Source organism: Juglans regia, chromosome 11, assembly GCF_001411555.2.
Source record: "Juglans regia cultivar Chandler chromosome 11, Walnut 2.0, whole genome shotgun sequence".
Taxonomy (NCBI): domain Eukaryota; kingdom Viridiplantae; phylum Streptophyta; class Magnoliopsida; order Fagales; family Juglandaceae; genus Juglans; species Juglans regia.
This window is the reverse complement of record NC_049911.1, coordinates 569335-581178: the sequence shown is the minus strand read 5'-3', so window position 1 is coordinate 581178 and position 11844 is coordinate 569335. Positions and strand designations below refer to the sequence as shown.

Sequence of the window (11844 nt, the reverse complement as noted above, 5' to 3'; positions counted from 1 at the left end):
TCACTTCTCAATCCAAACGAGACATTTTCTCTCACCCTCAAAGATGTAACCCTCAAATTCTCTCACCCTCATTCTCTCTTCTCCATCTCATTTTCTATTATATTTTATTTTTATTTGGTATTAAAGCATACCCGATCTTGGTATCTCTCATAGAATCGTTTGTATTCGTACTTGATCTTCTTGTTAGCATGCATGTTCTTTCACTTTGCTATTTATATAGCACACTACGTTAGTTTAACAATCTTTTAGCACTTGACAGGTAGGGTTCTTTACACACCAGTTATGTTCATTTTTTAATCTAATTTTTCTCATATCAAATCATCAATCGAATGTACAAGTTGTCATCGGCATTTGGCACCAAAGCCATCGACTTCCATGTCTCTTCTCTTATAGCATTTTTTTCTCATTCGTAATAAGTTTCATATTCAATGTGTTATTTGGTATTTTTTTCCTTCACCACACGTCCTCCAGAGACTTCCTAGACAGATAACAAATTATTTATCTCTTTGTCATCATCAATCACATGCATCGGTTTGCCTCCACACCCTTGTCTTTCGCAACATTTTTTTTCTTGTTCGCATCAAGTCTCAAATTCAACGTGTCATTTGATGTTCTTTTATATTTACCACATGTCCTCTAGAGACTTTCTACGCACTAAAAGGATTGTTGTCCTCATTTTTATCATCATTAATCTCGTATATCGATTTTCTTCCACGCGCTACCTAAAGTTTTAAGCCCACCATCCATTTACGCCACACGCCACAAAGACATTCTATTGGGTCGTCAATCAATCAGATACTCATCCATCTAGCCACGGGCAACATGATCTTATTTTCAAATTCAAGGTAACATCTTCATTATCATCCTAAGTTTGAAAAGATGTTAGAATATTACCATACTTATAATATAATATATTTATAATATTTTAACATATCTATGGTAATATGAGTATCTCTGTCATATTTAGTTTATGGACAATGTTAGGGTGCACACCAAATATGCACACCGATACAAATGGTTCTTTACTTTTAAGCATTTTTTAAATATTTTTAACCGTTAAAAAAGAAAATACAAATTCCTTAATTGTTACTTTCTTAATTATTAACAAAAAATGATTCTCCCGCTGCCTACCCCTACCAAACATAGATGAAATTTGCATTAATAGAATATGCAAGTTACGGATTTTAAAAGAAAATAAATAAATACATGATCTAGAAAGCTAGAACAAGATACTGTTTATCAAGAGAATAGATGATCATCTATTCTTTTAGGGGGAGGGGGATGTTGGCATGTTGCTATGTGGCAGGATATTGTCTCAAATTGAGGCGGATAATGTTGGGGGCAACAGGGGATCCACAGTACAAATGATGTCCGATCTTGATCGCACTTGAAACCATTGACAGTCCAGGATCATAGTAGTGAGCCGTTGGTTTTCCTTCCAAATCAACGGCAAGTGCCCCTCCATTCTTCTCCATATTTGGTCGCCCTATGTACTTCTCCATCATTGCTATGCACTTCCGGACGAAAGGGTATCTGTATGCTAAATGCCATGAAAGTGTGGGCCCCTGCATGTTATATTACCCCAAAATAGACTGATCATGATGTGAACCATGTACGTACGTACTACCTGATTACTACAATTCATGCAGGATCGATCATACGTACCCAGAAAAAAAGGATTTTATCGATAAAAACCACAATAAAACCAAAAGATTAATTGATACCCCGGTACATCGATCATGCTATTCACAAAAACTTCATGTGTGTTGCTCATGATCGATGATCCTCCTAAATTCCATCTAAATTCAGCAGGGATCCTAATATTGTTTCTCAAGAAACAAACACTACTTCATGAAAAAACAGGATTATTATTAATTATTAAATTTAAACTAATTAGATCAACTTATATATATATTGAAAAAATATATTTATAATCGTAAATTATGTAATCATTACATAATTGTTTTGAAAAAAATAAATAAAATATGAGATCCACATGAAACAATTAAGTTTTTAATAGTGAAATGTTCTTTTTTATCAAAATGAATACACAACGTTTATGTACGTCACAACTGTATATAGAATTACTTATATATAGTACCGTTGCAAATGCAATCCAGTAGTGGCCTTCTCCATCATATCGGATATTATCTGGCATGCCTGGTAGATGATCAATAAACTCACTGACTTTTCCTTCTTCTGTACCTTGTATATGATATTTCTTACACCTATACCTGCACACATTAGTGACCCATATATATATAATTGGAATCGTTATAATAAACAAAAAAGTACTTAAATTAAGGACTAACTAACATGAAATTAAAGCATGCCTGCAAGAGTACTGGAAATTATTAGCAATTAGTTAATTAGTACATACGCAAAGGTTTCGCAAAAGATGACATAATTTTGATCAGGCGAGACTGCCACTCCATTAGCAAAGTAGAGATTGCGAACCAGCACCTTTGTTCTCTTGGTCGCTGGATCATAACTCAGAAGTCTACCGTGAGGCTTACCCTCCAATATATCCCAAATGAACTCATGCCATCTATATTTATACGAAGCATCTGTAAAATAAACCATGCCATTATCTGCTACATCTACTGCGTCTGTCGTTCCGAATTTTTGTCCCTCAGCCTCATCTGTCAACAGCTCCACTGTCCCATCAGCAGCCTTCACCTTCAGGAGGCCCTGCAGATTACATATTCATAGCCAGATTTCATTAATATAACAAATAAAGTGAAACAATTAATAACAGTACTCTTCGTTTTAATTATTATTTCTCGATATATTGTAGGTGTTCATCAGTTGATGATCTGATATGATTTAGATATTTTTATATGCCAATTATTTAAAAAAAAAATTATTAAACATGTATTATACGTAATAGTAATGTTATGGATAAATTTTAAATATTGCATTTTTTTTTGTAAAAAATTATATTTCATTAAAAAAAATAAATTTTTTACACTTTTCATAATAAAATACACAAACAAAAAATACAGCTTATTATTAGTAATGGAAATAAACTCAATTTCTTTTCGAGGCATGGAATCTATGCAGATTTTATAAGTCAAAGACTGGAGTGACGTGGCTGCAGGTATCCACCGGCGAGCAGTAAACGACTAGATGGGCACTAATATAGACTTAATCTTAAACATTCTTTACAAGTTTCAGATGATCAATTATAAGATTAAGATCTATGAAGATTAAGGCTTCGTTTAATTTTTAAATTAATTTCAATTTATCGTTACAATTTTTTCGAATCTCAATCACCAGCAATCCAATTTTTTAAAATCACGATGAACTTTAAAGAAGAACCAATTTTCAATTTTTTTAAAATCACGATGAACTTTAAAGAAGAACCGATTTTTTCTGCGGGTTCATATCACGACTGGTCAGTGTTTAGTTGTTTACCTTTTCGGCATCAGCAACCCAAACTTCGTCGTCACGTACAACAGCGATTCCCAACGGTCTGCCTCCGGTGTTTATCCATTTCTGCACCGTCGAGTCGTTCACCGTGACCCGGCTGATCCACCCATCTGCGCAGCCCGTGTAGATGACTCCGGAGATGGGATCGTAAGCGACATCTTCCGGTCCCAACAAATGGCCCGCACCCAAGGGCTCCGATCCTCGGAGCATACGATTGTTACTTGCCGGCACGGCAATAACGTACCGAGTCAGCAGGTCCGGGGGTAGAGGAACCGGGTCGAACGAGTCCAGTTGATAAAGAACTATGGCAGCAAAAATGGGGAGCAATACCGCCATAAAAACCATGAAAGACCATGAGTTTTCTTTTTCGCAGCTAGAAGCCTTGGTTCGTGAAGCTGAGTGGGGGTTCTTCGAATCGGCCATGATTGGGACTGGGGAGTTAGTTCGGCGACTCACTTACACACAGAGAGAGGGAGGAGATATGGCGGATTATTATCAGTTCGAGGAAGCCATTTGAGGTCATGATAAATAGAGTCACATTAGTTACTGAGCATTATATTATATAATATTATGATAAACAATTATAAACATCATATTTGATTAAAGGATAATGCTGGGCATCAGCTAGAACCACAGCACACTCTTAAAATTTTTTTTTTTTTTTTTTTTCAACTCAACATGATGTGTTGAAGATGTAGGCTGATTTTTTCATTTCTCTTGATTAAATATTAATAAAATAATTAATATTAGAGTAGTAAAATGAAAAGTCTATGCGTATAAACTAAACTATAATACTATCAAAATTTTCTTTTAGTCTCGTTTGTTTTTAGAAAATATCTCATCTGAACTCAAAAAAAAAAATATATATATCTCATCTCATCTTATTATTATAATTTTTTTAATTTTTAATATAAAATAAAATAAGCGATTCAACTTTTTTAAATCTTAAAATAAAAATAATATTAAAAAATATATTTTAACAATATTTTATTTAATTTTTTAATTTTAATCTCAACTCAGCTCATCTTATCTCATCTCTCGAGCCCAAATTTAGATAAGATTACTGTACATGTGCGGAGGAACATATGCATTTTTGTGTAATATACAAGAGCAACCTAACCAACTGCAAATTTTTCATGTGCTTATACATTTTTTGTATATTAGTTTGCTATATAAGCGAAGGTAAGGTTCCTGCACATTTTTTATAGATAAAAAAAATAATAATAAGTTGATGAAAAATAATAGTTGGGAAACAAAAAAATTTAAGTAAAAATTAACATATTGTTAGTGTAGTTGCAAAATATAAAAAAAAAAAATTAAAAAAATTATTTTTAAAATAATAATATTATATTTTTATTTTAACTAATCCAATCTGGAGTTATATTTTGAATGTTTTTTTATTTTATACAAAATATGTATTTTTAACTAAATTTTAGAGATAACTTTGATGAAATAAATATCATTAATACTCTTAAATCATATGTTTTTAAAATTTTAGTTTGACTTTTATTTTAATTTGATGTTTATAAATATTTAAAAAATATTATTTCATTAAAAATTATGAATTATAAGCTGTAACTGGGTTGTAAGTCTAATAACACTGCTCTATTTTAAAATCAAACATGATCTTTTTATTTATAGTATTTTGTTTTAACGATTAATTATTCTAAATAATGATAGTTTTTATTTGCAAATTAACATTATAATTGTGAGATGTTACTATGCGCTAGCAATATCTAACCGAAGTGAGTAAAATAAAAATTATTTTTATACGCTACAAACACCGAAGAATATTATAAGATAAATAATACTTGCAGTCATGAGTATGTAAGCGTCGTGTAATTATTTTGAAAAAAAAAATAAATATAAAATTTATATAAAAATAAATTAATTTTTTAATAATATATTTTATTATTTTTTAAAATGACTGTATAATATTTATATATTCTACAATTATATATAGAATTACTAGCGTATGGCCCCCGTCGTCTCAACGTAGAATTTATTTTTGGCTCGTAGTACCTCTTGTATCGACACCATAGTTATATAATTAATAAGCTGTGTCTCGTTCAACGCCAGGCCACTAGTACTGCACAACGCTGCAGACAACGTCACCATGAACTCTTGGATCCTAGCTAGCTAGAACTTCATCCGCAAAACTTCAAGACCTGATAGTTTCACTATATTATTTTTTAAAATTTATTTGGTTGGATGTCCTTATCTCTATTCATGCACTCTCGTCACTTCGCTGGCCGTCGAAATTTGGTTGGTTAATAGTGTCCACATTCACTAGCATCTGTCTCCTTCTTTTGTCTCTTTACTTGTTTAGTGTCTTTGATCATCATGAGTGTCATATCTTGCCTTCACGACCTCAAATGACCTTTAGATCATAACATCAATCAGTACACCAGAATTACAAGAAATAAGGCTTTAATTTTGCGGCCAAAGTTATTTTCGCCGGCTTGCATCTTGAAGTATTTTTTTCTCATTCGTAATAAGTTTCATATTCAATGTATTATTTAGTGTTCTTTTCCTTTCACCACATGTCCTCTAGAGACTTTCTAGATAGTTAACGAATTGTTTATCTCTTTTTCATCATCAATCTCATACATCAGTTTGCCTTCACACCCTTGTCTCTCGTAATTTTCTTTTTCTTGTTCGCAATAAGTCTCAAATTCAACATATTATTTGATATTCTTTTTTGTTTACCACACGTCCTCTAGAAACTTTCTACGCACTAAAAAGATTATTGCTCTCATTTTCATCATCATTAATCTTGTATATCGATTTTCCTCCGCACCCTCCACGCGCTGCCTGAAGTTTTAAGCCCACCATCCATTTGCGCCATGCTCCACAAAGACATTCTATTGGGTCGTCAATCGGATCCCCATCCATCTAGTCGTGGGCAACATGATCTTATTTTCAAATTTAAAATAACGTCTTCATTATCATCCTAAGTTTTAGAAGATGTTAGAATATTACCATACGTAAAATACAATATATTTATAATATTTTAACATATCTATGGTAATATGAGTACTCATTCTCTGTCATATTTAGTTTATGGACAATGTTAGGGTGCACACCAAATATGCACCCAAATATGCACACCAATACAAATGATTTTTTTTCTTTTAAACGTTTTTTAAACATCCTTAACTGTTAATAAAAAAAAATATAAATTCACTAATAGTTACTTTTTTAACCATTAAAAAAAATACTTCCCCTTGCCCACTCCTACCAAACAGAAATTCTATTTTATTTTAAATCACAATATTTATATAATCTATAATTATTATATCTAGCATTACTTTTGTTCAAAATCTTCAACCGAATGTTATTTTTCATTCTTTATACGTCTATATATGTGTGTGTTTGTGTTGCCAAAATAAACTAGGTCCACAGATGAATCATTAATTAGATATCCCCCATGCAAGCTTCCACCTGAGCACCAGGTACACACAGCACAGATGATCTAGAGAGCTAGAACGAGATCCTGTTCATCAAGATAATAGATTATCTAGCCAATTATTGCAACGAAAATTCTTCTTTTGGGGGCGCATGTTGCTATCTGGCAGGATGTTGTCTCAAATTGAGGCGGATAATGTTGGGGGCAACAAGGGATCCACAGTACAAATGATGTCCGATCTTGATCGCACTTGAAACCATTGACAGTCCAGGATCATAGTAGTGAGCTGTTGGTTTTCCTTCCAAATCAACGGCAAGAGCCCCTCCATTCTTCTCCATATTTGGTCGCCCTATGTACTTCTCCATCATTGCTATGCACTTCCGGACGAAAGGGTATCTGTATGCTAAATGCCATGAAAGTGTGGGCCCCTGCACGTGGTATTACCCCAAAATAGACTGATCATGATGAGAAGTGAGAACCAAGTACATACTACCTGATTACTTATAAAATTCATGCAGGATCGATCATACGTACCCAGAAAAAGGATTTTATCGATAAAAACCACAATAAAACGGCCAAAAGATTAGCATTCTCAATAGTTTATTCATCTTATTCTTTAAAAAATATCATTAAAATTTATTTTTTTTTATTTTATATACTAATTTTTACAATATATCATACATAAACTAGTTATGATCTATTTTTTTATATTATTTAAATATTATATTATTTAATATATTTTAATCATTTCAAATAAAGTAAAAAGTAAATGTAAAGGTTATAGTTTATACTGTAGCAAACTGGATATTTGTGATAAAATACATATGGATGGGCTATTTTGAACTCTTTCTTTCAAATTTTACAAAACATGCCTTATACATAATCCATTGAAAATGCTCTTACACATGGTATTTACAAAAACTTCTTGTGTGTGTTTCTCATGATCGATGATCCTCCTAACACATGATTCCATGCATCTAAATTAAGCAGGGATCCTAAGTTTTTGGATTCTATGCACATACTACTATATATATATAGATCATCAATATTTTTTCTCAAGAAACAAACACTATTTCATAAAAAAACAGGACTATTAATTATTAAATGGAAACTAATTAGATCAACAGATATAATATAGTACCGTTGCCAATGCAATCCAGTAGTGGCCTTCTCCATCATATCGGATATTATCTGGCATGCCTGGTAGATGATCAATAAATTCACTGACTTTTCCTTTTTCCTTACCTTGTATATGATATTTTCTACACCTTCTCCTGCACGCAGTAGTGACCCATACATACATACATACATACATATATATATATATATATATATATATGGTTTGAATCATTATAAACAAAAAGTACTTAAGGACTAGCATGAAATTAAAGCATGCCTGCAAGAGTAGTACTGGAAATTATTAGCAATGAAGTACATACGCTAAGGTTTCGCAGAAGATGACGTAATTTTGATCAGGCGAGACTGCCACTCCATTAGCAAAGTAGAGATTGCGAACCAGCACCTTTGTTCTCTTGGTCGCTGGATCATAACTCAAAAGTCTACCGTGAGGCTTACCCTCCAATATATCCCAAATGAACTCATGCAATCTATATTTATACGAAGCATCTGTAAAATAAACCATGCCATTATCTGCTACATCTACTGCGTCTGTCGTTCCGAATTTTTGTCCCTCAGCCTCATCTGTCAACAGCTCCACTGTCCCATCTGCAGCCTTCACCTTCAGGAGGCCCTGCAAATTACATATTCATAGCCAGATTTCATTAATATAAAAAATAAAGTGAAACAATTAATAACAGTACTCTTTGTTTTAATTATTATTTCTTGATATATTGTAGGTGTTGATCAGTTGATGATGTGATATGATTTAGATATTTTTATATGCCAATTATTTTTAAAAAAATGTTGTTAAACATGTATTATACGTAATAATAATTCTACGTATAATTATAAAATATGTAAATTTCACACAATCGATTTGAAAAAGAGAGATCTATTATTAAAAAATTAAGGTCTCATATTATTCGTATTTTATTTTTTTTTTTTCAAATCGATTATGCGTCGGTTGTACAATTCACGACTGTAAATATATTTTCTTCTGTGAATAAATTTTAAATATTGCATATTTTTTTTGTAAAAAATTATATTTCATTAAAATAAATAAATTTTTTACACTGTTCGTAATAAAATACACAAAGAAAAAATACAGCTTATTATTAGTAATGGAAATTAACCCAATTTCTTTTCGAGGTATGGAATCTATGTAGATTTTGTAAGTCAAAGACTGGAGTGACGTGGCTACAGGTGTCCACCGGCGAGAAGCCATGATCTGCAGTTCGCAACGGTAAACGACTGGTCAGAGTTCAGTTGTTTACCTTTTCGGGATCAGCAACCCAAACTTCGTCGTCACGTACAACAGCGATTCCCAACGGTCTGCCTCCGGTGTTTATCCATTTCTGCACCGTCGAGTCGTTCACCGTGACCCGGCTGATCCACCCATCTGCGCAGCCCGTGTAGATGACTCCGGAGATGGGATCGTAAGCGACATCTTCCGGTCCCAACAAATGGCCCGCACCCAAGGGCTCCGATCCTCGGAGCATACGATTGTTACTTGCCGGCACGGCAATAACGTGCCGAGTCAGCAGGTCCGGGGGTAGAGGAGCCGGGTCGAACGAGTCCAGTTGATAAAGAACTATGGCAGCAAAAATGGGGAGCAATACCGCCATAAAAACCGTGAAAGACCATGAGTTTTCTTTTTCGCTAGAAGCCTTGGTTCGTGAAGCTGAGTGGGGGATCTTCGAATCGGCCATGATTGGGACTGGGGAGTGAGTTCGGAGACTTGGTTACAGAGAGAGAGAGAGAGGGAGGAGATATGGCGTATTATTATCAGTTCGAGGGGGCCATTTGAGGTGAGAAATAGTCATTCACATTGGTTACTGAGCATTATATTATATAATATTATAATAGGTCTATCCACACTATCGACAAATAATTATTTATCAAAACAAATATCTACGAATAATTAGCTAGGAACGAAGCATGCGTCAGCCTGGACGTGATGGACAAGGACTTAAATCATTGCCTTTGGATTCTCAAAATTAAAAAGGATAGATTAACCATTTGTCTAGAAGTATGGATGAGGTGCACTGGCATCCAGTGTATCTTTAAACTTTGATTAAATATTAATAAAATAATTTATATTAGAGTAATCAAAATGAAAAGACTCTACATATAAACTACAATATTATCAAAATTTTCTTTAAATTTAAAAATATACTGTTCATTTTATTAATATTAATAAAATATTTTATTAATATTAATATTAATATTAGGAGGTTAGGTTGAAGAATATGTATATTTTTTGTATATGAAAAACTTATATATTGCACAAGCAGATCAAAACTATTAAAATTAATAAATATAAGCAGAAGATAAGGTTATTTTAATGTGTTTGAATGTTGAAGTGAGTTGAATTGAGTTAAGTTGAGATAATAAAATATTGTTAGAATATTATTTTTTAATATTATTATTATTTTAAGATTTAAAAAAATTAAATTATTTATTATATTTTATATTAAAATTTGAAAAAATTATAATGATGAGTTTGAAATCCAAACTCACCGATTTTGGGAGGGACTTGTAGAGTAGTAATATACATTTTTGTGCAATATACAAGCTGATTTTGGGAGGCTCCCGTGGTTGCAAACACAGAAGAATATATATCATGTTCTTAAACTGATTTTGGGAGGCTCCCGTGGTCTCAAAGTAGTTCACATCGTTTACCTAAAATTAAAGCTGCTAAAATCTCTCAGACAAATCCACGTACTACGTAACAGTAGAGTCAGTGTTTACCTTTTCAGGATCAGCAACCACAACTTCATCGTCACGTACAACAGCGATTCCCAAAGGCCTTCCGCCGGTGTTTATCCATTTCTGCACAGTCGAGTCGTTCACCGTGACCCGGCTGATCCACCCGTCAGCGCAGCCCGTGTAGATGACTCCAGAGCCGGGATCGTAAGCGACATCTTCCGGTCCCAACAGGTCCCGCACGCCCACGGGCTCCGATCCTCGGAGCATGCGGTTGTTACTTGCCGGCACGGCAACGACATGCCGAGTCAGCAGGTCGGGGGGTAGAGGAGCCGGGTCGAGCGAGTCGAGTTGATAAAGAAGTGTAGCGGCAACAACGGGGAGTAATATTAATGCCATCATGGAAAGCGGGAAAGACCATGAGGTTTTCATTTCACCAGAAGCCTTGGGTTGGGAAGCTGAGTCAGGGTTCTTTGACTCATCAGCCATGAGTGATGAGTTAGTTGATCAGTGACTCGGTGGTTACAGAGAGAGAGATCAGATGGCGGATTATCAGATCGAGGGAGTGATATAAGGAGAGGAAGAGAGAGAAGTGACATGCCCGGTCAGCATTAATATAGAAATTATAAGATGCATGTATACGATAATAATAATTATGTACGAGAATTCATGATTTAATTTGTACATATAACTCTGTTCTTTATTTATGAAAAATCTATTCATCATTTTAATTCTTATTATTCTTCCATCATCTCATGATGTTGTATTAGATAATAAATTTATAAATAAAATATAATAAATAATTTCTAATCATTCAATAATACATCATAAATAATAAAAATTAAAATAATAAACAACATTATTCAATATTTATTTACTCCGTTTTGGAGCCTCGACATTCTCGATCGTATCCCCCACATATATCTAACTCGTGGCCCCACCTTATTTTCATCGAATAATTAAGCTAGCTAGGAATTAAGCATCGGTACTGTTGGAATTCTCCGTCTCTAAACCAGTCTGTTCCCATTCTATATACTAATTAACAAGGCCGGAAATCTTTGATACCATCTATAAATTTAAGTGTGTCCCGAATAGATTTTTATTTTTCTTCTTTTTTTCTTTTATTTTTATGTATTTTTTTAATCATCATAAACATTTTTTAAAAAAATAAAAAAATC

General features: G+C 33.4%; 2 protein-coding genes across 3 annotated transcripts; both read right to left on the bottom strand.

Moving 5' to 3' along the window:
* Nucleotides 1–1134: 1134 nt before the first annotated feature.
* LOC108985175 (protein STRICTOSIDINE SYNTHASE-LIKE 6-like) lies at nucleotides 1135–3984 on the bottom strand. Its single transcript, XM_035683056.1, has 4 exons — nucleotides 3418–3984; nucleotides 2381–2691; nucleotides 2102–2234; nucleotides 1135–1565 (listed from the first exon to the last, which is right to left on the bottom strand). The coding sequence occupies exons 1-4, from the start codon at nucleotides 3853–3855 to the stop codon at nucleotides 1296–1298; spliced, it is 1152 nt and encodes a 383-aa protein (XP_035538949.1). The 5' UTR covers nucleotides 3856–3984; the 3' UTR covers nucleotides 1135–1295.
* Nucleotides 3985–6826: 2842 nt separating this feature from the next.
* LOC109022318 (protein STRICTOSIDINE SYNTHASE-LIKE 6-like) lies at nucleotides 6827–11255 on the bottom strand. 2 transcript variants are annotated; one of them, XM_019005192.2, is made up of 4 exons: nucleotides 10712–11255; nucleotides 8281–8591; nucleotides 7983–8115; nucleotides 6827–7269 (listed from the first exon to the last, which is right to left on the bottom strand). In XM_019005192.2, exons 1-4 carry the CDS (start codon nucleotides 11153–11155, stop codon nucleotides 7000–7002), a joined length of 1158 nt encoding a protein of 385 aa, XP_018860737.2. In that variant the 5' UTR covers nucleotides 11156–11255; the 3' UTR covers nucleotides 6827–6999. The 2 variants fall into 2 exon arrangements, with proteins under 2 accessions (XP_018860737.2, XP_018860738.2); XM_019005193.2 differs by lacking the exon at nucleotides 10712–11255 and adding an exon at nucleotides 9235–9792.
* Nucleotides 11256–11844: the final 589 nt, after the last annotated feature.

What these genes read in the sequence shown, in the direction of transcription:
- LOC109022318 (XM_019005192.2), bottom strand. Translation starts at nt 11,155, where the DNA reads ATGGCTGATGAGTCAAAGAACCCTGACTCAGCTTCCCAACCCAAGGCT. An exon ending in TGGTTGCTGATCCTGAAAAG is followed by an intron (nt 8,592 to 10,711) that starts GTAAACACTGAC and finishes TGTAATTTGCAG; the next exon opens with GGCCTCCTGAAGGTGAAGGC. An exon ending in ACTGGATTGCATTGGCAACG is followed by an intron (nt 7,270 to 7,982) that starts GTACTATATTAT and finishes TACCACGTGCAG; the next exon opens with GGGCCCACACTTTCATGGCA.
- LOC108985175 (XM_035683056.1), bottom strand. Translation starts at nt 3,855, where the DNA reads ATGGCCGATTCGAAGAACCCCCACTCAGCTTCACGAACCAAGGCTTCT. An exon ending in GGGTTGCTGATGCCGAAAAG is followed by an intron (nt 2,692 to 3,417) that starts GTAAACAACTAA and finishes TGTAATCTGCAG; the next exon opens with GGCCTCCTGAAGGTGAAGGC. An exon ending in ATCTTTTGCGAAACCTTTGC is followed by an intron (nt 2,235 to 2,380) that starts GTATGTACTAAT and finishes TAATGTGTGCAG; the next exon opens with GTATAGGTGTAAGAAATATC.